Source organism: Anomaloglossus baeobatrachus, chromosome 7, assembly GCF_048569485.1.
Source record: "Anomaloglossus baeobatrachus isolate aAnoBae1 chromosome 7, aAnoBae1.hap1, whole genome shotgun sequence".
In the NCBI taxonomy this organism is placed as follows: Eukaryota; Metazoa; Chordata; class Amphibia; order Anura; family Aromobatidae; genus Anomaloglossus; species Anomaloglossus baeobatrachus.
The window spans coordinates 271330137-271355660 of record NC_134359.1 but is presented as its reverse complement, the minus strand read 5'-3'; the positions used below and the strand labels follow the sequence as shown (position 1 = coordinate 271355660).

Sequence of the window (25524 nt, the reverse complement as noted above, 5' to 3'; positions counted from 1 at the left end):
GAGCCTCCCAATTTGTGGCTGCCCTGGCAAAGGGCTATACTGAAATAGACCCACTTCCTTACAATGGGCACTTCAGGTTTAAAGGCCATCATGCACGTCTCTATCCAGGGACAATGTGGAGCCTCCCAATTTGTGGCTGCCCTGGCAAAGGGCTATACTGAAATAGACCCACTTCCTTACAATGGGCACTTCAGGTTTACAGGCCATCATGCACGTCTCTATCCAGGGACAATGTGGAGCCTCCCAATTTGTGGCTGCCCTGGCAAAGGGCTATACTGAAATAGACCCACTTCCTTACAATGGGCACTTCAGGTTTACAGGCCATCATGCACATCTCTATCCAGGGACAATGTGGAGCCTCCCAATTTGTGGCTGCCCTGGCAAAGGGCTATACTGAAATAGACCCACTTCCTTACAATGGGCACTTCAGGTTTACAGGCCATCATGCACGTCTCTATCCAGGGACAATGTGGAGCCTCCCAATTTGTGGCTGCCCTGGCAAAGGGCTATACTGAAATAGACCCACTTCCTTACAATGGGCACTTCAGGTTTACAGGCCATCATGCACGTCTGTATGCAGGGGCATTGGTGAACCTCACAATTTTGGACTGCCCTGGCAAAGGAAAATACTACAAAGACTCACTTCCTCAAAATGGGCACATTAGACTCAAGAGGCCTTCATGTACGTCTCTTCTCAGGGACATCGGAGTGCCACACAATGTTTTCACGTAAAATCTTTCATGTATTAATCTCAAAAAGTAACATACACCAGCTCTATCTCACTATTGGGTATGTGCCCTTAACATTTCTGCCATGAAAAATCATTTTGGGGTCATTTTGGAAGGTTTTCTGGTGAGTCCGTAAAAATGGCGTGAAACGCGGACAAAATTGTTCACAGCTGTGACTTTTGAGTGATAAATGCTTCAAGGGGTCTTCCCCATGCTGTTGCCATGTCATTTGAGCACTCTTCTGAGACTTTTGTGACATTTTTAGGGTTTCTCCATGCTGCCGGGGGGTCATTTCACAAAAATACTCGGGTCTCCCATAGGATAACATTGGGCTCGTTGCTCGGGCCGAGTACACGAGTATCTTGGGAGGCTCGGCCCGAGCTTCGAGCACCCGAGCTTTTTAGTACTCGCTCATCACTAGTCTCCAACCATGAATTTCACTGATCACATTAATACACAAAGGATCTGGAAAAGAGGTCACATTATTTAGGGAAAATTCATAAGGAAGACGTCACATGTAAAGGAAGCTGCACAGAAGGCTGCAGGAACTCGGCAAAGAGCGGGAAATTCAAACTTCCTCACAGTTCTGTTTGAGCCAATCAGCAAAGGAAAGAGGAGGGGCCGTGACGTTGAATTACGGTAGAAAATGCTAATCGTTGTTGACAACGGCGGCATAAATTACTATGAAGGGTTAACATGTGGGCGGAGCTGCAGGCCTGTAACTTAATTTTTCTTTATGCCCCATGTGGTCGCAGGACGCGCGGCTATTAGGAAACCTGCTCCTGGGGAGCGGTCAGTGGTCGCTCGCTTTCCATACAGGAGTATCCTAAATTTCCCGGCTCAGGAGAGCAGTATCCGCTCTATAATACAGAACCCGCGGACCCTGAATGGATGGGAATCGTGAAGCCGCGTTATCCACAGACAGGGATCTGCCCCGAATGTACAACCTGGAGACAAGAACTGCGCCCACCCCAGTCCCACAGCTACTATCAGACTCCTGGAAAAAATGAAGAAAGGTCTTAGTGGGTGTGAGGAACGGAGCAACAATACAGGGAGCGCAGGTAACATTCAGTGGGGAATGAAAACTCACCACAATCATCACTTCTGCCGCCTACACTTTTAACGGCTCTGATGGAAGAAGCCCCCACTAACTGCAGACCGAGCAGCGATAACCAGGGGGCATAAGACAGAATGGAAGATATTAGCTCGTCTCGGAGGATGTGGTGGCTCTGAGAAGAGCCTTTGTGTTGTACTCGGGGTGCAGGACAGATCTAGGCCCTCTCCCCACGGATGCGGCGGGCCAGCTGGATGTCTTTGGGCATGATGGTGACCCTCTTAGCGTGGATGGCGCACAGATTTGTGTCCTCAAACAGCCCCACCAGATAAGCCTCGCTGGCCTCCTGCAGGGCCATGACGGCCGAGCTCTGGAAGCGGAGATCGGTCTTGAAGTCCTGGGCGATTTCTCTTACCAGGCGCTGGAAGGGAAGCTTACGGATCAGCAGCTCCGTGGACTTCTGGTACCGGCGGATCTCACGGAGAGCGACTGTGCCTGGCCGGTAGCGGTGAGGCTTCTTCACTCCGCCGGTGGCGGGAGCGCTCTTCCTGGCGGCCTTAGTGGCCAGCTGCTTGCGGGGAGCTTTCCCTCCGGTGGATTTACGAGCGGTCTGCTTAGTTCTGGCCATAGCTCAGTATAGAGGAGAACAGATGTGATGAGGAGCAGCGCAGAGAGCAGGAGATTTATACTCTGCTGCTCGTTTTCCCGCTTCATGCAGAGCACCCCATTGGATAATTCATAAAATAACACGAGCTGCCAATAGGATGCGATGTCCGCGACCAATCATTGCTCACAGGAGGCGGAGCCTGAGGGCCAGTAATCCCGCCCTACAGATGCGGGTGGGGTCTCCGCAGCTCCCCCTTGTGGGTAGTGTATGTATCAGAGCAGCGGGTGTTACAGGAGCCGCCGATGTGCCTGTATTTGTATCTTCCCGCAGAGCTGTACAGCGCCGCTCCTCCTCCTACACATCCTAACGCAGGTTTCTATGTTCCCGGCTCCAAAATCTAATGATAGTGACTCTAGTACATGTGACTTGTAGGCTGCAATCTGCGCTCACAAGGGAGCAGCGACAGAAGAGCTCATTACACGCGCATCACTCCCGCTGCTGTGACCTGCAGGACGCGGCCGGGGTGTGATCAGCTGCACACGTGATATGGCGGGAATACAGCGCCAGAGCCGGGGAATAATAACCCTCATTATAGTGACACCAGTGTGCGGGATCCTGTAGGTGGCGACACTGTGCGGAAGAATGAAAATACAATGTCCGCTCCTGATCACAGCTCTGCCGGGACAAGGTGTTGGCTCTGAAAAGAGCCTTTGTGAGGAAGTATCAGGGCGGCTGCAGCTTATTTCTTAGCCGCGGGCTTCTTGGCTTTCGCCGCTTTCTTAGCCGGACTCTTGGCAGCTTTGGGTTTTGCCGCCTTCTTAGCCGGGCTCTTTGTCACTTTCTTGGGTTTCGGAGCCGCCTTCTTAGCCGGGCTTTTTGCCGCCTTCTTGGCAGCTGCGGGCTTCTTGGCCTTTTTCGGGCTCTTCTTGGCCGCGGTCGGGGCCTTCTTGGGCTTCTTAAGAGATTTGGCCGCTTTCTTGGCTGCAGCGGGTTTCTTGGCCGCAGCTCCTGGCTTCTTCTTGGCCACCTTGTCCTTGGTCTCCTGCTTCTTGTTCAGCTTGAAGGATCCGGAGGCGCCGCTGCCCTTCACCTGGAGCAGGACGCCTTTGGTGACCAGACCCTTGACGCCCAGCTTCACCCGGCTGTTGTTCTTCTCTACATCGTAGCCTCGGGCAGTCAGGACCTTCTTCACGGCGGCCAGAGAGACCCCACTGCGCTCCTTAGAGGCGGACACGGCATTGACAATCAGCTCGGAGACGCTGGGACCGGAGGATGTCTTGCTTTTCTTGGCGGCCCCGGATTTCTTCGGCTGCTTCTTAGATTTGGCGGCCGGTTCGGCGGCAGGAGGAGCGGCGGCTGGTGCGGTCTCTGCCATCGTGTGATGCGGAAATAAAACACAAAAAAATCTCCTGTGATGAAAACACTGAGGCCGGAGCTGGAGGCGTCTGTTCTATATACAGTCTTACTGCGCACTGATTGGCTGCTGAGCTGCACCGTCCTAAGCTTCTATTGGCTGACATTGAGCACAGGCCCCGCCTTCTCCCGACCGTACCAGAGTGAAGCTCCGCTCTCCCCTTGTGCTTCCCTGCCCGGGATAAAAGCCCTTTATCGGCTACAGCCGGACGGGTGAGCGCGCTTTCTCCAGCACTTCCCATCCTCCAACATCTCCACTGAGCGTTTGTAGCCGTCACTACCAGAGAAGCCGGGAAACAGCGGAGAGAAGGTCCCGGGATCATCGCCGCCGTCCTCCCGATCTGCTCATCACTAAGGTGTCCGAGGAAATAAAACTGCTGCGGGAGCTCGTCCTCCTATTCCGGGTCCTTGTTACCACCACGGGGCTCTTCACTACAATTTATATCGTACAGGCTGCAGATTATACTATGTGCGACCGACCTGGAGCTGCTGAGAGCGCAGAAGGGTAACACAGGCGATGGCCTCCGCTGCCTGCACCTCCCTGAGCTGGAATATAAATCTACCCCTTGTGTGCAGCGTATTGGGGTAACCAGGTCTCCACATTAGTAGATCATACCCATAGGTAGATGAGTGCAATCTCCTGCAGAATATTATGTCTTATCCTCTGTGAAGCTTTTATCTCTGAGGCCTGTACTGGTGGGAAGAGCTGTGATGAGGCGATGACTTCACAATGCGACTCACTCCATCATCTAAAAGCAGAAAAATCCCCGTGTAATCACGGAAATATTAATTCATGTATGTGAAACAAACTGCTGTGGAAATGGTGAAATACTGAGGAAGAAGCGAATATGCAAAATCCACACACAGCACAGCTGTATATACTGCACAATCAGCAGCCTTATGTGTCCATAATAATAATAGAGCAGTGTATAGAGCATATACAGCAGTGTGTGCATGATATACAGCAGTGCGTGCATGATATACAGCAGTGTGTGCATGATATACAGCAGTGCGTGCATGATAAACAGCAGTGTGTGCATGATATACAGCAGTGTGTGCATGATATACAGCAGTGTGTGTGTGGCGCCCTAGGACCTGGTCGCCACAGCAGCATTGCCCTCCCAAAGGGTTAATGCTGAGCCTGGAGGTAATTGGGAGATCCATTGGCCAGCAGGTTTAACACCCAACACAGTTCTCCCTCCGGCCAGCAGGGGGAGCTCTGAACCTGGAATTCCAGGGAGCCTTCCTCTACCTGACCAGAGGGAGGAAGTGCAGCCAGTCTGTAGGGAGTAGTGGAAGTGAACAGACGCAGAGTGAGCTGTCCTGTGAATCTGGGGCCTAGAGCTGGAGCAGCTTGGCCCAGAGAAGCAGGAATAGCTGAGAGGCAGCAGAGAGACTCAGACATCGGAGTCTGTGGTTGCCAGGGTATAAAATCCGCCCCTGGTAGCCGAGTCCGAAGGGCAGGAGAGCTGCAAGCCCCTGGCCCAGAAACATCCAAGGTACAGCTGCAGCATCAGGGCCCGGTGTGGACTCCAGCGGAGAAGCACCAGAGAGAGGGTCTGCGCAGCCACCTACAGAAAGAAGGGACGTGCCATCGGTCCCAGCAGCAAAGAGGGCCATTGCTGGATTCAGAGAAGCAGGGTCCTATCATCACAAAGCAAAGTACAGGAGTAGGCCTCATACTCAGCTGGCCAGAAAGATCATCCCAAGTACTTCCAGGCCGACCGGATCCCCATCACCATCTGTAACGGTCTCCCAGGACTGGACTGTTCCCAGAGTAAAAGAGGAGAAGGTAAAGAGACTGTTGTTTGTGCCTGGTTCTTTCCTCGCCTGTCGGCCCTGCACCGTGTTAGCCACACAACACCATAGACTTTCACGGGCACCAACTGTATCCCGGGGCATCGCTCCACCTGTGGGGAGCAGTAACATCATAGCTGCCATAACATCACCCCGGAGTTCTCCCATAGCAGCGGCGGCTTAATAGCCGCATACCACAGGTGGCGTCACGAACATTAACTTCAACTCATCAGCCACATATTCAACTGACACCCACCAGGGCCACGGAGCCGGGCCCAGCCACCACTGACTACCATCGGACTAGTCCGGCCCGGCACCGGGTGTCCCCTAGCCCTGGGGTGGGCGAGTCAACTTTTGGCGTCACGAACAGGATTTCGTGCCCGGTTCCACCGGGTACTGTGCGCCTGAATAATTGCGCTTTAAAGACTGTATTACTGCGTGTTTCACTGTTTGAAAACTGCCGCCGCCATTATCCTCACTGAGCGCAGGAAGAAGGGGGGCGTGCCTGACAAAGAGCGCGAAGGGAGCGCGCCATCAGAGCAGAGCGCTGTTAACCCCGCGCGACCCGGAAGGAAATTTGAAAAGTGAACGGAGCCTGGTAAGGTTCACTAAGGGGGAGGAAGATGTCCGACGCAGAGGGAGGGCAGGTGGCTGCCATAGCCCGAGACGCCGCAGCGCCCGCCGAAGCGATCCCTGTCGCCGTCGCCCCATCCCCCGCTGTAGCGCCGGTAATGCCGATCACCATGCCGTACATACCGGGCGCAGAATGGCTGCCGCAGTATTCCGGGGAGTCCCATACCTTGAGCGACTTCAGAGAAAGCCTGCACAGCTTATTCCGGGTGTATCCGCTGACTGAGAGCCAGAAGGTGGGCATATTAATGGGACAGCTAGCCGGCGCAGCCCAGCGTGAAGTGAAGTCCTGGCCTGATACAGATAAAGGGACAGTAACCCAGATACTGGCCAAGCTAAAGAGTACTTTTGACACCCGCACCGCAGCAGAGATAAAGATGAGATTCTTTGGGTGCAAGCAGCGGCCCACAGACAGCATAAGGGACTATGCCTTAAACCTGCAGGAGGCCCTGAAAGCGGTTAAACAAGTGGACCCAGAGAGTGTACGTGAAGAACACAAACTCCTAACTGAGCAGTTCATAGAGGGGCTCCTGTCAGATGCCCACAGGACCCAGCTGCGTATCATGGTCCTGCAGAACCCTGCTCTGGACTTTGCAAAGTTTAAGGACCAGGCCATCCGGGTACTGAGAGAATCTACACCGAATGACCCAGTGCCCCTCCGGCCTCTTGCTATCACGTACCCCGGGGTGGTGCCTGCAACACGAGCCACTGCAGGGGCTGAGGCGCAGTCCCTGGATAAGGATCCCACTGCAGAGCTCAGACAGCAGTTCCAGGAGCTGACCAAGACTGTAGCTGCCCTTGCCAAGATCGTGCAGTCCCTACAAGTGACCCCATCGCCTGCAAAAATCGAGTTGGCCTCCAGCCCAGATGACGTCCCATGGATGCGACAGAGGAGGGTTCCGCCGACCCGAGGCAGAGACACAGACCGGTATGATTCAACGGGACAACCGATCTGCCGCCGCTGCAGCCAGGCGGGCCACATTGCACGATACTGTCCTTTAAATGGGCCGAGCCTGGGGCCAGGAGCCGACCCCCAGGTGTAAGGAAGCCCGGCTCAACCCCCAGCCGCAGCAAGTATGTGGGAGGACGACCGGTCCTTCCTATTGTGCTGGATGGGATCCCTTTGAATGCCCTCCTGGATACTGGGTCCCAGGTAACGACCATCCCCTATAAACTGTACAAAAGATATTGGGCTGATTCAGACATTGACCATGGCCCAGATGATGATTTAACAATTGTGGCCAGTAATGGTCAGCCCTTACCTCAAATTGGGTATAAAGAAGTAACCATTAAAGTGGGGCGGGTGGAATTGCCATGTCAGGGGATGATAATTGTAGATATTGATCGCAAAGAATCTGACCCGCTGGTAACCATTGGTACAAATGTGATAGAAAATTGTATTGCCGAAGTGATAATTTTGTTGCAACAGGCGTCTGAAACTGCCAGCTCCGGGCAGCAGCGTGCCCTACAGAGGGAGATCAGAGCCCTGATGAGGAGGCAGCAGGTGGAGCTGGCCGGAGGAGAAATTGGCAGTGTGAGGGTAAGTGACCCCCTACCCATTGCAATACCCCCAAGAAGTGAAATGTTGATATGGTGTCGGGCAGCAATAGGCCTCAAGGGTCAGGATTACCATGCCTTGGTAGAACCGGTGTATTCAGACAGTAGGCCTGGAGTCCTGATAGCCAGAGGGGTAGCAGACGTCCGCAAGGGGAGAGTGCCCATCCGTGTCCTGAATTGTGGGGAGGAGGAAGCCAAATTGCCCCGGTACGCCACTGTAGCAAAACTGTACACTGTCAGCAACAACACCATCAAAGCAGTGGAACCCTTGATCCCGTCCGACCAGGCGGAAGACAAGGGCTCCAAGGGGCAGCTGGAAGACTGGTGCCAAAACTTACATGTGGGCACCGACTCCACCCCCTCACACCAAAAGAATGGGGTTTACCGGGTGGTACAGGAGTACGAGCGGGTCTTCAGCAAACACCCCCTAGATTTTGGGCAGGTGAAAGGGGTTAAACATCAAATCCCCACGGGTGATCATCCTCCCGTTAAAGAGAGATACCGCCCTGTACCCCCCGCACAGTATCAGCGTGCCAAAGAAATGTTACGGGAAATGAAGGAGGCTGGGGTTATCAGAGATAGTTGTAGCCCCTGGGCAGCTCCACTAGTGCTCGTAAAGAAAAAGGATGGTACAATGAGAATGTGTGTAGATTACAGGCAAATTAACCGCATTACACATAAAGATGCTTATCCCCTACCCAGAATAGAGGAGTCACTAACAGCCTTAAAGTCAGCTAACTATTTCTCCACCTTGGATCTCACCAGTGGGTATTGGCAGGTTCCCGTGGCAGAGGCGGACAAGGAGAAGACTGCATTCACGACGCCGATGGGCCTCTGCGAGTTCAACTGCATGCCATTCGGGCTCTGCAACGCCCCAGGGACATTCCAACGGTTGATGGAGTGCTGCTTGGGCCACCACAACTTCGAAACCGTGCTGTTGTACCTGGATGACGTCATAGTCTACTCCAAGACTTATGAAGACCACCTGAAGCACTTAGCAGAAGTGTTCGAGTCTTTGTCAAAATATGGCCTGAAGATCAAGCCGTCCAAATGTCACCTCTTGAAGCCAAAGGTACAGTACCTGGGTCATGTGGTCAGCGCAGAAGGTGTGGCACCTGATCCGGAGAAAGTCACCGTAATCAAGGACTGGCCAAGACCCACCACGGTAAAGGAGGTGCGGCAGTTCCTTGGGCTGGTGGGCTACTACCGAAGGTTCATTGATGGTTTCACCAAGATAGCAGCGCCCCTTCAAGATCTCCTGGTGGGCCAGCCAAAGCAGGCTAAGAAGCAGAGCCCTCCATTTGAATGGAGCAGCCAACTAGAAACCTCCTTTGTCCAGCTGAAAGGGGCTCTCACGGGAGAAGAAATTCTGGCCTACCCTGACTACAGCCAGCCGTTTGTACTGTATACAGACGCCAGCAACGTGGGCCTGGGAGCCGTTTTATCCCAGGTGCAGGGAGGCAGGGAGAAGGTGATAGCGTACGCCAGTAGGAAGCTTCGGCCCACAGAAAGGAATCCAGAAAATTACAGTTCCTTCAAGCTGGAGTTCCTCGCTATTGTTTGGGCAGTGACTGAACGCTTCAAACACTATCTGGCGTCGGCCAAGTTCACCATCTTCACGGACAACAATCCGTTGACACACCTGGCAACAGCCAAGTTAGGGGCGTTGGAACAGCGATGGATGGCCCGGCTGTCTAACTTTGACTTTACCATCAAGTACCGGGCTGGCAAGAAGAATAACAATGCTGATGCGCTGTCCAGAATGCCTCACTTACCCGAATCTGGAGAAGACCTGGATGAACTCGAAGAGATAGAGTTACCGGCTTTCCATCATCAGGGCGTTTCCCAGTGTGAGCATGCTGTGGGAGTGAAGCGCTCGAGCCAACACGAGGTCCCGGTTAACCCATTACTCCACCATAATTGGGAAGAGACACAGAACGGTGACCCGGCGGTGCGATTGGTCAAAGAAAAGCTAGCACAAGCTGAGACTCATCTTGGTCCAGATGCTCCAGAAGAAGCCCAGCAGTTGTGGAAAGAGAGGGGACGACTGTTCACCTACCAAGGCAAGCTCTGCAAGAGACACGTCAACTGGCGAACAAATGAACTTGTCTGGCAGATCGTGGTTCCGCAGAGGGATGCTCCAATGGTCCTAGCAGCTTATCATGATAACGCAGGCCACTTTGGGTGGAAGAAGTTGGAGGCCCTACTCCGTGATCGGTTCTATTGGGTGCACATGAGAAAGGTGATCGAGAAGTGGTGCCGAGACTGTGGCCCGTGTAACCTGAGGCGGAAGGATGATGCCAGCCAAAGGTCTCCCCTACAGCCAATTGTTACGAAGCAGCCCCTGGAGTTGGTGGCCCTGGACCACGTGAAGTTAACACCAAGCCGGTCAGGCTATGTGTACGCCCTCACAATTGTGGACCATTACTCTCGTTTCCTGGTAGTGGTGCCTGTGAAGGACCAGACAGCCAGAACAGCAGCTAAAGCGTTCCAGGCATCCTTTTGCCGGCCTCACGGTTATCCGGAAAGGGTACTGACCGATCAAGGCCCTGCGTTCGAGGCGGAGGTGTTCCAAGAGTTTTGTAACATGTACGGTTGTAAGAAAATCAGAACAACACCGTACCACCCCCAAACCAATGGACTGTGCGAGAAAATGAACCATGTGGTTATTGATATGCTGAAGACTCTACCTCTGGAAGAAAGGAACCAATGGCCAGAGAAGCTGCCAGATCTGGTCGACCTGTACAACCATATCCCAGTAAATTCGACCAACTGCAGCCCCGCTTACCTGATGCGAGCCAGACCTGGCAGGTTGCCTGTAGACTTTGAGATGGGGACTGTGTCGCCTGAGGCGGTTCAAGAAATAGAGGATTGGGATACAGAACGGCAGCAGCAGTACCGTAAGGTCCAGGAATGCGTAGAGAGGAGCCTGTCTCAAGCCAGAACAAGACAAGAGCAGCAGTACAATCAAACGGCCCCAGCAACTCCCTTAGCACCTGGAGAACAAGTCCTCAAGAAGAAGCGGAGGACGCATAAATTGGATGATCAGTGGGAGAACGAGCCCTACACCATTATCCCCTCCAACTTTGACAACAGTAAGGTGTGCCTCATAAGCAAGGACGAAGGCAAGACTTGTCAAGCAATATCCAGAGACCGCCTGAAGACGTGCCCTGAGCGGTGCAAAGTTCAAAGGGAAGTGGAGGAAGTTCGAGAAGAAGGGGAAGAGATGATACAAACGATCCTCGGCAAATTCCCCAAGACTTGGACCCGCATAAATGGTGCCGTAGTGGTACCGGTCCTGACGTTCCCACAGTTGGTCGAGCCAGAAACAGAACAGGTTCCGGATCCACCCAAAGAACCGTCCGCCCCGACACGCGGTGACACGCCAGCAGTGGAACAGGAGGATCAACCCCCTGTCAGTGGTGAACCTGTCATACCCTTGGCGACTCCTAGACCACATAGGCAATCATCATGCATACCTATTGGGGTTAGGCCTACCGGTAGTGCTGAGATAGGAGACACACTAAGTAGTCAGGGACAAACACCAGAGCTACGCAGGTCTCAACGCAGCACTCGGGGACAACCCCCTCTAAGGTATAGGGAATCAACTATATAAAGAGAGAGTATTTATTAGAATGTAAATAGTTATGTGAAAAGTCTGTAATGTCGTGTACAAAATGTTTTTTTTGTGATTGCGAAAATGGACAATTGGGCCACTGGACTATGGGTGGCCAACACCTAAATTGTTTATAGTTAGCACCAGTGTGCTCAACACCCCTGAAGAAAAACCCGTCCGGCGTGCATAGAGTGGGGTCATCAATGCTCTGACGCACGCCCAGAGCCTACGTTGGGGGTTTGATCGCGGCGGGTCCCCCATGGAGCAGTGTAATGGACACCCGGCAGGGAGCCACACTGGACTCTTATAGTACTGTCTGAAGTTGTAACGTTAAAAATAATGTGCCTCCCATATTGGGATGAAATGTATGACATGTTATGTTTTGTTTCCACAGTCCGGGAGTACTGAATTTAACTAAGGGGGAGTGTGGCGCCCTAGGACCTGGTCGCCACAGCAGCATTGCCCTCCCAAAGGGTTAATGCTGAGCCTGGAGGTAATTGGGAGATCCATTGGCCAGCAGGTTTAACACCCAACACAGTTCTCCCTCCGGCCAGCAGGGGGAGCTCTGAACCTGGAATTCCAGGGAGCCTTCCTCTACCTGACCAGAGGGAGGAAGTGCAGCCAGTCTGTAGGGAGTAGTGGAAGTGAACAGACGCAGAGTGAGCTGTCCTGTGAATCTGGGGCCTAGAGCTGGAGCAGCTTGGCCCAGAGAAGCAGGAATAGCTGAGAGGCAGCAGAGAGACTCAGACATCGGAGTCTGTGGTTGCCAGGGTATAAAATCCGCCCCTGGTAGCCGAGTCCGAAGGGCAGGAGAGCTGCAAGCCCCTGGCCCAGAAACATCCAAGGTACAGCTGCAGCATCAGGGCCCGGTGTGGACTCCAGCGGAGAAGCACCAGAGAGAGGGTCTGCGCAGCCACCTACAGAAAGAAGGGACGTGCCATCGGTCCCAGCAGCAAAGAGGGCCATTGCTGGATTCAGAGAAGCAGGGTCCTATCATCACAAAGCAAAGTACAGGAGTAGGCCTCATACTCAGCTGGCCAGAAAGATCATCCCAAGTACTTCCAGGCCGACCGGATCCCCATCACCATCTGTAACGGTCTCCCAGGACTGGACTGTTCCCAGAGTAAAAGAGGAGAAGGTAAAGAGACTGTTGTTTGTGCCTGGTTCTTTCCTCGCCTGTCGGCCCTGCACCGTGTTAGCCACACAACACCATAGACTTTCACGGGCACCAACTGTATCCCGGGGCATCGCTCCACCTGTGGGGAGCAGTAACATCATAGCTGCCATAACATCACCCCGGAGTTCTCCCATAGCAGCGGCGGCTTAATAGCCGCATACCACAGGTGGCGTCACGAACATTAACTTCAACTCATCAGCCACATATTCAACTGACACCCACCAGGGCCACGGAGCCGGGCCCAGCCACCACTGACTACCATCGGACTAGTCCGGCCCGGCACCGGGTGTCCCCTAGCCCTGGGGTGGGCGAGTCATGTGCATGATATACAGCAGTGCGTGCATGATATACAGCAGTGTGTGCATGATATACAGCATTCTGCGCAGTGTGTTCAGGCTACACGGTAATGTATACGCTATATACAGCAGTGCATACATGACATACAGCATTGTGTACAGTACTGTATACACAGCAGTGTGTTGAAGATATTCAGCAGTATACAATATATACAGCAGTGTGTACAGTATATATAGCAGTGTGAAACGAGGGCTTCTCAATGCGACTCACTCCCCCATCTAAAACAGGAAAAGCCCTGTGTGATCACTGAAATATTAATTCACCCATCTGACACCAACTATTGTGCAAAAGGTAAAATACGGAGGAAGAAGCACAGACCAAAAATGCAGAATTAGCACAGAGCACAGCTGTATACAATGCACAGACTGCACAACTAGCACAGCACACATCAACAGTCTTATTTGTGTCTATAATAATAAAGCAGTGTGAACATTATATGCAGCAGTTTACAGTGTGTACAGAATAGGCAGCAGTATTTCCAGTATATACAGCAGTGTATACAGTACAATTTCCTCTTATGCTTACTTTCTGCAGACTTGCAGAGAAGAGCACACGGAACATCTTCCTGATGCATCTGTGAACTTTAACAATTCTCCAAAAAGTGCTCCGAACGGTGGAAGACTGTCTGCTAAAGAGCCGGGAAGGTTTGAAGACATGGAGAAATCTGACAAGGTTCATTATCAACGAGAAATCTAAGCTTACATGACACCAAAAAGAAAGAAAAAAAGATGTTTAAGGACCCAAATGCACTAAAGAGACCACCCTCTGCTTTCTTTTTGTTTTGCTCCAACTTCAGTCCTGAAGTGAAAGGAGAGCGTCCAGGTCTGACCATTGGGGACATTGCAAAGAAAGTGGGAGAGATGTGGAATAACATTTCATCAGATGACAAGGTGCCTTAGAAGAAAGCATCCAAAGTGAAGGAGAAGTTCAAGAAGAAAAGCAAGGAAAGAATGCCACAAAACAAGCATTACCATGTATAACTGTAATATAACAATCTGTATTAGAACACATGACACAAGTTAAAAACAATTACAAAAAACATCCAAACGGTGCCTAGGTATCCGTTAGCAATAGATAAATAGATTGAAAGATATATATATAGATCATACTTCAGCAGACCTTGCAATAATGCCTGCTAACAGGAAATATGTGTTTGGTTTGATCCAAGCCAACAAAAGATCTAGATAAGAAGTGCGGGGAAATGTCTATTGTAAATGGGAGTGAACAAAACACCCCATGAATAAATCACGGATAACGGACAAAGACGCTAATTAGCAAAAAAAATCAATATGCATATCTGTAGGTGCTATTGACCCCTATGAACGGAGATAAATAATGACGGCAATGTTCATGAAAAACTGCTCAAGTGGGCGATAAGCAGTTGCAAGGTAAAAATGCATGTAATACAGACCATCTATAGGCGAGAAGCAAGATGGAGATAAGACAAGTCCACGGAGAACAAAACACTTGGTCAGAAACCATTGGAAGCACATATGGGCAAAATGCGCTATATAATACCACATTTGCTATTAGCAGGCACTATTGCATGGTCTGTTGGAGTATAATCTGTACAAATTTGTGGCTGGCTATATCTATATATACACACACTTTTATTCTATTTATCTGTTGATAAGGGACACCAAGCATCATTTGGATTTTTTTTTTTTGTTACTCATTTGTTGTGTCATGTGTTCTACACTTTATACAGATAGTTATTTTACAGTTATGCATGGTGATCCTTGTTGTATGGCATTCTTTCCTTGCTTTTCTTTATGAATTAGTCTTTCCGCCATAAGTGAGCCCATATTATGGGGTAGTGCCCTTCCTCTCTTTACATTAGAAGTTCAAGAAGGATAGAGCAAAACTAGGCCCGTGCTGAACCCCAGAAAAGCAAAAGAGCTTTCCTAAAGGCTAAAACCAAAGAAAATCTATGAGTATGTAGTTTTGTTTCTAAAACTGTATTTATTTCCGTTTTATTTAAATTCAGTGTATACAGCAGTGTGTATGATATATACAGTCGTCTGCACAGCGGGCGCAGCCTATGATATCTGGGAGTGTCATAGGCTGCGCCCGCTGCATCTCATTGGTGTCTTCACTAAACAAGAGGCTTTAGATCCATCCAATGGTGAGAAGGGAGGGCGGGGCAGCACCTGATAAAAGCGAATGAGGAACCAGAACTGACATCACACAAGAATTGTGTTTACTTTGAGCTGTTGGAGAGAAAATCACAGCGATGTCTGGACGCGGCAAACAAGGAGGGAAGGCCCGCGCTAAGGCCAAGACCCGCTCATCCCGGGCAGGACTGCAGTTCCCGGTGGGTCGTGTGCACAGGCTTCTCCGCAAGGGCAATTACGCCGAGAGAGTGGGCGCCGGCGCTCCGGTCTACCTGGCCGCTGTGCTCGAGTATCTGACCGCTGAGATCCTGGAATTGGCCGGCAATGCTGCCCGGGACAACAAGAAGACCCGCATCATCCCCCGGCACCTGCAGCTGGCCGTGCGCAATGATGAGGAGCTGAACAGGCTGCTGGGTGGGGTGACCATTGCCCAGGGAGGCGTCCTGCCCAACATCCAGGCCGTGCTGCTGCCCAAGAAGACCGAGAGCAGCAAGAAGAGCAAGTGACCCCGCATCCTCCACAACACAAAGGCTCTTCTAAGAGCCACCACATCCTCCTCATCAGAGCTGGTTCCGCTGATATCGGCCGATGTCTGAACTTATCGGATTGTCTGATAGAACAGGAGCACCAGGCGGTGTATAGATATATGTACTTCCCGCACTCCTGTGCTGCGTTTCCTACAGAGCAGATATTCAGGGCGTGAAATGAATGGGCTGATCTGCTCCAGAGCTGACATCATGTGGTGATGGAGCAGCGGTTGCTTTTCAGTTGGCACAATTCTATAGTGTATACAGCAGCGCTCAGTATATACAGGGGAGGGAGGGTCTTGTGCTGAGGACAGAGATTTATTGTCTTTGCCGTGGAGTGGAGACGCCGGGTTTTCATATAACTTAGTGCGGCTACCTAGAAGCAATCTTACAGAAGTCACAAACTTCCCCGCTAAATAGGGTCACAGTCATGCGCAGCCGGAACTATGGATACAGGTAGATCTGCCCGATCACCTCGTATGTTCTAGCAGGATGTGGGGGGTACAATAATACCCGTTCTCCTCACAGTCGCCATATGTCAGGGGAACGGGTACTATTGTAAAGCGGGATCGGCTGATACTTGGCCAGTAATGAGTTAAATACGGGAAGGAGACACTTGTACTGGATTATACACCCCGGACTTATCTGTATTATCAGACACATGACAGATCAGTGACAGTTACAGCATTCCCCGGAGATCGGCAGTCAGCTCACCCCACAGCAGCAGCACAAACTGTAAAGAAGGCAGGAGCACGTGTCACAGAAAAGGGACAGAAGAAACCGTCACCACTGAGCGGGAATTTCAAATTCGTTGTATCTCCGCCTATATACACGTCATGTCATTAAGAGCGCTCATCCGTGTGTTAACCCTTTGGTGTCACCGTATTCAGCTTCGGTTACAGTTACTTTTCAGTCTCCGCTGCTGTGACCCTCCTGCCGTTATTGTGAACACCCCCCCAATCGCTGCTCTCCGTCCATCTGATTATAACCTGCGCCTCTGCATATAGGGGGGATTATATTGTGAGGATTCAGGTCTGGGGCAGCTCTACAATACTCCGGATACAGCGCAGTCCTGTCCTCCAGACCTGCTGCCCCCGCACACGGTGATCGCGCTGGATGGAGGATGAGCCGCCATTATTATTCTGAAGGGTTATCATTAATCTTCGGTGGCCGCCATCGATCCGAGACTAAAGTGCCCAAGACGCGGTGATTACACAGTAGTTTATAAACCCGGTACAGTGCGTCCATCTATCCAGCTGCCTCATACAGCGTTATTCCCGGTGAATATTCGCTGCACCCGATCACCCACACGGGTCTGATCCTAAAAATATCATTAAGCGGCATTAACACATTCATCTCACAGCAGAACTTTGCTTCTTACTCTGTAGAGACCGCAGCACAGCAGGATATGGACTGTGCTCAGATATCTCCATGTACTCATGCCGATTACAACTCAAAAATATCTCCCGGATCCGTGCTTTTCTTAACCAAGAATCTGCAAAAACATTAGTGCATGCACTCATCATCTCCCACCTCGACTACTGCAACCTCCTGCTCTCTGGCCTCCCTTCCAACACTCTTGCACCCCTCCAATCTATCCTAAACTCTGCAGCCCGCTTAATCCACCTCTCCCATCGCTACTCCCCAGCCTCGCCACTCTGCCAATCCCTTCACTGGCTTCCCATCGCCCAACGACTCCAGTTCAAAACATTAACCATGACATACAAAGCCATGCACAACCTGTCTCCTCCCTACATCTGTGACCTAGTCTCCCAGTACCTACCTGCACGCAACCTTAGATCCTCACAAGATCTTCTCTGCTCCTCTCTTATCTCCTCTTCCCACAATCGTGTACAAGATTTCCCGTGCATCCCCCATACTCTGGAACGCTCTACCCCAGCACATCAGACTCTCTCCTACCGTGGAAAGCTTCAAGAGGAACCTCAAGACCCACCTCTTCCAACAAGCTTACAACCTACAATAGCCCTCAGCCCAGTAGACCACTGCGCAACCAGCTCTGTCCTCACCTATTGTACCATCACCCATTCCCTGTAGACTGTGAGCCCTCGCGGGCAGGGTCCTCTCTCCTCCTATACCAGTCTGTCTTGTACTGTTAATGATTGTTGTACGTATACCCTTTCACTTGTAAAGCGCCATGGAATAAATGGCGCTATAATAATAATAATAATAATAATGTTCGGCTATACCACCCCCATCATGTACCCCGGGTGTTACATGATCAGCCACATGATAGATCAGTGAGAGCGAACAGCATTCACCAGGGCACAGGAGATCCGCCCTCCGCTCACCCCACAGCAGCAGGACATTGTAGCCTTTCAGGTAGATGTGGGTGGCTCTGGAAAGAGCCTTTGGGTTGTCAGGACAGAATAGAGCAGAATTAACCTCCGAAGCCGTAGAGAGTGCGGCCCTGGCGCTTCAGCGCGTACACCACGTCCATGGCGGTGACGGTCTTCCTCTTGGCGTGCTCGGTGTAGGTGACGGCGTCACGGATCACATTCTCCAGGAAAACCTTCAGGACTCCGCGAGTCTCTTCGTAGATGAGGCCGGAGATGCGCTTGACGCCTCCTCTGCGGGCGAGACGGCGGATGGCGGGCTTGGTGATGCCCTGGATGTTATCACGGAGCACCTTCCTGTGCCGCTTGGCGCCGCCTTTCCCGAGACCTTTTCCTCCTTTACCGCGACCAGACATCTTCAGAGCAGATAGAACAGAACAAGTGATGAACGGCCGCCGACTCCTCCTTTATGTAGAGGATGGTCGGACCAGAGGGAGAACTGACGAGATGACGCGTGTTTTTACTGGATGAAAATTAGCTCCTCCCCTTCTTCTGCTGATTGGCTGAACACAGAACTGTTAGGGATTTTGAATTTCCCGCTCTTTGTGCTTCTTTTCAGCTTCCACTATAACTTCTTTCTCTGTAAGAAGAATTATCCCAAATACAGTCCAGAGATAAAATCCACTAATGTGTTATGCAACCACTTTTCCAGATGAGGATGGAATAATCTAGTCAATGAAAGTCATATTTGGAGAAATAATTTGGGATTCAGAAGTAAAAGTGAATAATCTTTAATAACTTAATTATAAAACCACAACAAATCCGTCATCATCGATTACAGCGCAAAGGTTTAAAAAAATAATCACTGAGAAAGTTCAGAATAATTCTGAAAATGCAACTGAGCCTGAAAGAGAATCCACTTTCACCTGTTACTTGCAGAAGGCCGGCACCAGTTTTCTTACTATCTGCCAATGTGTGTAAAGTGCTATGGAATTAATAGCGCTATATAAATGAATAAAATTATTATTATTATTATTATTACTACTACTCTTATCATCTACCTCAATTCTTCATTTAACCCCTTCACCCCCGGCCACTAAAACACCCTAATGACCGGGCCATTTTTTGCAATTCTGACCAGTGTCACTTTGACAGGTTATAACTCTGGGACGCTTCAACGGATCCTGGCAATTCTGAGATTGTTTTTTCGTGACATATTGTACTTCATGTCAGTGGTAAATTTAGGCCGATATTTTTTGCGTTTATTTGTGAAAATTTAGGAAATTTGGCGAAAATTTTGAAAATTTCGCAATTTTCAAACTTTGAAAATTTATGCCCATAAATCTGAGAAATATGTCACACAAAATAGTTACTAAATAACATTTCCCACTTGTCTACTTTACACCAGCGCAATTTTCGAAACAAATTTTTTTTTCGTTAGGAAGTTAGAAGGGGTCAAAGTTCATCAGCAATTTCTCATTTTTCCAACAAAATTTAGAAAATAATTTTTTTTAGGGACCACATCACATTTGAGGTGACTTTGAGAGACCGAGGTGACAGAAAATACCCAAAAGTGACCCCATTCTAAAAACTGCACCCCTCACTCTGCTCAAAACCACATCCAAAAAGTTTATTAACCCTTTAGGTGCTTCACAGGAACCAAAGCAATGTGGAAGGAAAAAATGAAAATTTTACTTTTTAACACAAAAATGTTACTTTAGCCATAAAATTTTCATTTTCACAAGGGAGAAAAGAGAAAGTGCACCCTACAATTTATTGTGCATTTTCTCCTGAGTACGCCGATACCCCATATGTGGTAAAAATCAATTGTTTGGGTGCACAGCGGAGCTCGGAAGGGAAGGAGCGCCATTTGAATTTTTGAACGCAAAATTAGCTGCACTCATTAGCGGACGCCATGTCGGGTTTGAAGACCCCCTGAGGTGCCTAAACAATGGAGCTCCCCCACAAGTGACCCCATTTTGGAAACTAGAGCCCTCAAATATTTTTTCTAGATGTTTGATGAGGACTTTGAACACCTGGGGGCTTCACAGAAGTTTATAACGTTGAGCCGTGAAAAGAAAAAAAAATTTTTTTACCACAAAACTGTTGCTTCAACTAGGTAGCTTTTTTTTTCACAAGGGTATCGGGAAAAAATGCAACATAAAATGTATTGTCCATTTTCTCCTGAGTACGCAGATACCTCATATGTGGTGGAAATCAAATGTTTGGACACACGGCAGTGCTTGGAATGCAAGGAGCGCCATTTGAATTTTTGAACGCAAAATTAGCTGCACTAATTAGCGGACGCCATGTCGGGTTTGAAGACCCCCTGAGGTGCCTAAACAATGGAGCTCCCCCACAAGTGACCCCATTTTGGAAACTAGAGCCCTCAAATATTTTTTCTAGATGTTTGATGAGCACTTTGAACACCTGGGGGCTTCACAGAAGTTTATAACGTTGAGCCGTGAAAAGAAAAAATTTTTTTTTTACCACAAAACTGTTGCTTCAACTAGGTAGCTTTTTTTTTCACAAGGGTATTGGGAAAAAATGCAACATAAAATATATTGTCCATTTTCTCCTGAGTACGCAGATACCTCATATGTGGTGGAAATCAAATGTTTGGACACACGGCAGTGCTCGGAATGCAAGGAGCGCCATTTGAATTTTTGAACGCAAAATTAGCTGCACTAATTAGCGGACGCCATGTCGGGTTTGAAGACCCCCTGAGGTGCCTAAACAATGGAGCTCCCCCACAAGTGACCCCATTTTGGAAACTAGAGCCCTCAAATATTTTTTCTAGATGTTTGATGAGCACTTTGAACACCTGGGGGCTTCACAGAAGTTTATAACGTTGAGCCGTGAAAAGAAAAAAAATTTTTTTTTACCACAAAACTGTTGCTTCAACTAGGTAGCTTTTTTTTTCACAAGGGTATCGGGAAAAAATGCAACATAAAATGTATTGTCCATTTTCTCCTGAGTACGCAGATACCTCATATGTGGTGGAAATCAAATGTTTGGACACACGGCAGTGCTCGGAAGGCAAGGAGCGCCATTTAAATGCAAAATTAGCTGCACTAATTAGCGGACGCCATGTCGGGTTTGAAGACCCCCTGAGGTGCCTAACCCCTTCACCCCCGGCCACTAAAACACCCTAATGACCGGGCCATTTTTTGCAATTCTGACCAGTGTCACTTTGACAGGTTATAACTCTGGAACGCTTCAACGGATCCTGGCGATTCTGAGATTGTTTTTTCGTGACATATTGTACTTCATGTCAGTGGTAAATTTAGGCCGATATTTTTTGCGTTTATTTGTGAAAATTTAGGAAATTTGGCGAAAATTTTGAAAATTTCGCAAATTTCAAACTTTGAAAATGTATGCCCATAAATCTGAGAGATATGTCACACAAAATAGTTACTAAATAACATTTCCCACTTGTCTACTTTACATCAGCGCAATTTTCGAAACAAATTTTTTTTCCGTTAGGAAGTTAGAAGGTGTCAAAGGTCATCAGCAAATTCTCATTTTTCCAACAAAATTTACAAAATAATTTTTTTAGGGACCACATCACATTTGAAGTGACTTTGAGAGGCCGAGGTGACAGAAAATACCCAAAAGTGACCCCATTCTAAAAACTACACCCCTCACACTGCTCAAAACCACATCCAATAAGATTATTAACCCTTTAGGTGCTTCACAGGAACCAAAGCAATGTGGAAGGAAAAAATGAAAATTTTACTTTTTAACACAAAAATGTTACTTTAGCCATAAAATTTTCATTTTTACAAGGGAGAAAAGAGAAAGTACACAATACAATTTATTGTGCATGTTCTCCTGAGTACGCTGATACCCCATATGTGGTAAAAATCAATTGTTTGGGCGCACGGCAGAGCTCGGAAGGGAAGGAGCGCCATTTGAATTTTTGAACGCAAAATTAGCTGCACTCATTAGCGGACGCCATGTCGGGTTTGAAGACCCCCTGAGGTGCCTAAACAATGGAGCTCCCCCATAAGTGACCCCATTTTGGAAACTAGAGGCCTCAAATAATTTTTCTAGATGTTTGGTGAGCACTTTGAACACCTGGGGGCTTCACAAAAGTTTATAGCGTTGAGCCGTGAAAAGAAAAAAATTTTTTTTTACCACAAAACGGTTGCTTCAACTAGGTAGCTTTTTTTTTCACAAGGGTAACAGGAAAAAATGCACCATAAAATGTATTGTGCATTTTCTCCTGAGTATGCAGATACCTCATATGTGGTGGAAATCAAATGTTTGGACACACAGCAGTGCTCGGAAGGCAAGGAGCGCCATTTGAAATTTTGAGTGCAAAATTAGCTGCACCTGTTAGCGGACGCCATGTCGGGTTTGAAGACCCCCTGAGGTGCCTAAACAATGGAGCTCCCCCATAAGTGACCCCATTTTGGAAACTAGAGGCCTCAAATAATTTTTCTAGATGTTTGGTGAGCACTTTGAACACCTGGGGGCTTCACAAAAGTTTATAGCGTTGAGCCGTGAAAAGAAAAACAATTTTTTTTACCACAAAATGGTTGCTTCAACTAGGTAGCTTTTTTTTTCACAAGGGTAACAGGAAAAAATGCACCATAAAATGTATTGTGCATTTTCTCCTGAGTACGCAGATACCTCATATGTGGTGGAAATCAAATGTTTGGACACACAGCAGTGCTCGGAAGGCAAGGAGCGCCATTTGAAATTTTGAGTGCAAAATTAGCTGCACCTGTTAGCGGACGCCATGTCGGGTTTGAAGACCCCCTGAGGTGCCTAAACAATGGAGCTCCCCCACAAGTGACCCCATTTTGGAAACTAGAGGCCTCAAATAATTTTTCTAGATGTTTGGTGAGCACTTTGAACCCCTGGGGGCTTCACAAAAGTTTATAGCGTTGAGCCGTGAAAAGAAAAAAAAAATTTTTTACCACAAAACGGTTGCTTCAACTAGGTAGCTTTTTTTTTCACAAGGGTAACAGGAAAAAATGCACCATAAAATGTATTGTGCATTTTCTCCTGAGTACGCAGATACCTCATATGTGGTGGAAAGTAATTGTTTGGGCGCATGGCGGGGCTCAGAAGAGAAGGAGCGCCATTTGACAGCAAAATTGGTTGGAATCATTAGCGGACACCATGTCACGTTTGGAGACCCCCTATGGTGCCTAAACAGTGGAGCTCCCCCACAAGTGACACCATTTTGGAAACTAGAGCCCTCAAATAATTTTTCTAGATGTTTGGTGAGCACTTTGAACACCTGGGGGCTTCACAGAAGTTTATAGCGTTGAGCCGTGAAAAGAAAAAAATTTTTTTTTACCACAAAACGGTTGCTTCAACTAGGTAGCTTTTTTTTTCACAAGGGTAACAGGAAAAAATGCACCATAAAATGTATTGTGCATTTTCTCCTGAGTACGCAGATACCTCATATGTGGTGGAAAGTAATTGTTTGGGCGCATGGCGGGGCTCAGAAGAGAAGGAGCGCCATTTGACAGCAAAATTGGTTGGAATCATTAGCGGACGCCATGTCACGTTTGGAGACCCCCTATGGTGCCTAAACAGTGGAGCTCCCCCACAAGTGACACCATTTTGGAAACTAGAGCCCTCAAATAATTTTTCTAGATGTTTGGTGAGCACTTTGAACACCTGGGGGCTTCACAGAAGTTTATAGCGTTGAGCCGTGAAAAGAAAAATTTTTTTTTTACCACAAAACGGTTGCTTCAACTAGGTAGCTTTTTTTTTCACAAGGCTATCAGGAAAAAATGCACCATAAAACGTATTGTGCATTTTCTCCTGAGTACGCAGATACCTCACATGTGGTGGAAAGTAATTGTTTGAGCGCATGGCGGGGCTCAGAAGAGAAGGAGCGCCATTTGACTTTTCAAACGCACAGACGCAGTGCACTGATCGGCCGCTGCAGGACGCACGGTCGGATGCGATAAAAAAAAGCGTCGGGGATACGTAAAAAAAAAAGTCACGCCAAAAATTGACCATGGATGCAGATACGTTATGTGCATCCCTGATCAGCGCTTGGCGGGACGCACGGACGGAGGCGATACAAAAAGCGTCGCAAATACGGAAAAAAGTCACGCTAAAAATTGAGCAGGGATGCCGATCCGTTATGTGCATCCCTGATCAGCGCTTGGCGGGACGCACGGACGGATGCGATACAAAAAGCGTCGTGAATACGGAAAAAAGTCACGCCAAAAATTGACCATGGATGCCGATCCGTTATGTGCATCCCTGATCAGCGCTTGGCGGGACGCACGGACGGATGCGATACAAAAAGCGTCGGGGATACGGAAAAAAAAGTCACGCCAAAAATTGACCATGGATGCCGATCCGTTATCTGCATCCCTGATCAGCGCTCGGCGGGACGCACGGACCGATGCGATACAAAAAGCGTCGTGAATACGGAAAAAAAAGTCACGCCAAAAATTGACCATGGATGCCGATCCGTTATCTGCATCCCTGATCAGCGCTCGGCGGGACGCACGGACGGATGCGATACAAAAAGCGTCGTGAATACGGAAAAAAAAGTCACGCCAAAAATTGACCATGGATGCCGATCCGTTATCTGCATCCCTGATCAGCGCTTGGCGGGACGCACGGACGGATGAGGTGTAAAAATGGACAGGGGATACGGAAAAAAAAAAAAAGTTATACTCACAGTACCCAGAGGACTAGCAGGAGGATCACTGACCAGAAGAGCTGCAGAGGAACAGATGGCAGAGAGATGGACAGCTTTACAGGAGCAGCAGGCAGATCAGCAGAATGCCCAGGAAGGACCCAGCGATGGACGCAGATGTGGTCAGGCCGGTGAAGACAGGTAAGAGGACGTCGGGGGAGAGCAGAGGGGGAGGGGGGGAGAGCAGAGGGGGAGGGGGGGGAGAGCAGAGGGGGAGGGGGGGAGAGCAGAGGGGGAGACCGGAGAGGGAGCTGCAGAAGCAGAATAGAAATAATGGGGGAGGCAGTCAGATCGCGGGGGGAGCGGATCGGGATGTCGGGGGGGGGGGGGTGGTGGTTGGGGGGAGCAGATCGCGGGGGGGGCACGGCAGGGGCTATCACGGCAGCGCGCAGGGGCACCACGGGAGCGCGCACGGGCTGCAAAGTGAGCACAGTACTCACTTTGCAGCAGCAGCGGTGACCTCAGCAGCAGCGGTGGTAGCAGATCGGGATGCCGGGGGGGCAGATCGGGGCGTAGGGGGGCAGATCGGGGCGTAGGGGGGCAGATCGGGGGGGGCACGGGCAGGGGCCTTCACGGGAGCGCGCAGGGGCCTTCACGGGAGCGCGCAGGGAGCGGAATACTTACCATTAGAGCTGCAGCGGCGGAGACATCAGAGGCGGCGGCGGCAGCAGCGGTGGCGTGGTACCAAAAGTACCAGCCACTCCACGCTGCAGACATGTTGGGGGAGGGCTCACAGGCCAGCACAGGCCTGGGGAGGGCGGCCACCGGCAGATCAGACCGCCCCACTGCACACTGATTGGAGCGATTGCGCGTCATAGCACGATCGCTCCAATCAGTGCTGCAGGGGCTGGGGGCGGCATGTTTGAGGTCCACCTATGATATGCTGCTGCAGCTGCGGCATCTCATAGCTGGATCTCACAGGATCGCACTAATTCGGGCATTATTTTTGCCGAAATTAGTGCGATCGATGT

At 49.7% G+C, this 25524-nt stretch overlaps 4 protein-coding genes across 4 annotated transcripts; 1 reads left to right on the top strand and 3 right to left on the bottom strand.

The window, feature by feature from the left end:
- Positions 1-1999: 1999 nt before the first annotated feature.
- On the bottom strand, positions 2000-2410 carry LOC142246267 (histone H3). Its single transcript, XM_075319303.1, has one exon. It carries the CDS (start codon positions 2408-2410, stop codon positions 2000-2002), a length of 411 nt encoding a protein of 136 aa, XP_075175418.1.
- Positions 2411-3128: 718 nt separating this feature from the next.
- On the bottom strand, positions 3129-3790 carry LOC142246266 (histone H1.01-like). Its single transcript, XM_075319302.1, has one exon. It carries the CDS (start codon positions 3762-3764, stop codon positions 3129-3131), a length of 636 nt encoding a protein of 211 aa, XP_075175417.1. The 5' UTR covers positions 3765-3790.
- Positions 3791-15169: 11379 nt separating this feature from the next.
- Positions 15170-15556, top strand: LOC142246265 (histone H2A type 1-like). The gene has a single exon (XM_075319301.1). It carries the CDS (start codon positions 15170-15172, stop codon positions 15554-15556), a length of 387 nt encoding a protein of 128 aa, XP_075175416.1.
- Positions 15557-17975: 2419 nt separating this feature from the next.
- LOC142246264 (histone H4) lies at positions 17976-18287 on the bottom strand. The gene has a single exon (XM_075319300.1). It carries the CDS (start codon positions 18285-18287, stop codon positions 17976-17978), a length of 312 nt encoding a protein of 103 aa, XP_075175415.1.
- Positions 18288-25524: the final 7237 nt, after the last annotated feature.

Bases quoted from the DNA above. Each gene is read 5' to 3' on its own strand.
- LOC142246267 (XM_075319303.1), bottom strand. From the start codon at position 2,410: ATGGCCAGAACTAAGCAGACCGCTCGTAAATCCACCGGAGGGAAAGCT.
- LOC142246266 (XM_075319302.1), bottom strand. From the start codon at position 3,764: ATGGCAGAGACCGCACCAGCCGCCGCTCCTCCTGCCGCCGAACCGGCC.
- LOC142246265 (XM_075319301.1), top strand. From the start codon at position 15,170: ATGTCTGGACGCGGCAAACAAGGAGGGAAGGCCCGCGCTAAGGCCAAG.
- LOC142246264 (XM_075319300.1), bottom strand. From the start codon at position 18,287: ATGTCTGGTCGCGGTAAAGGAGGAAAAGGTCTCGGGAAAGGCGGCGCC.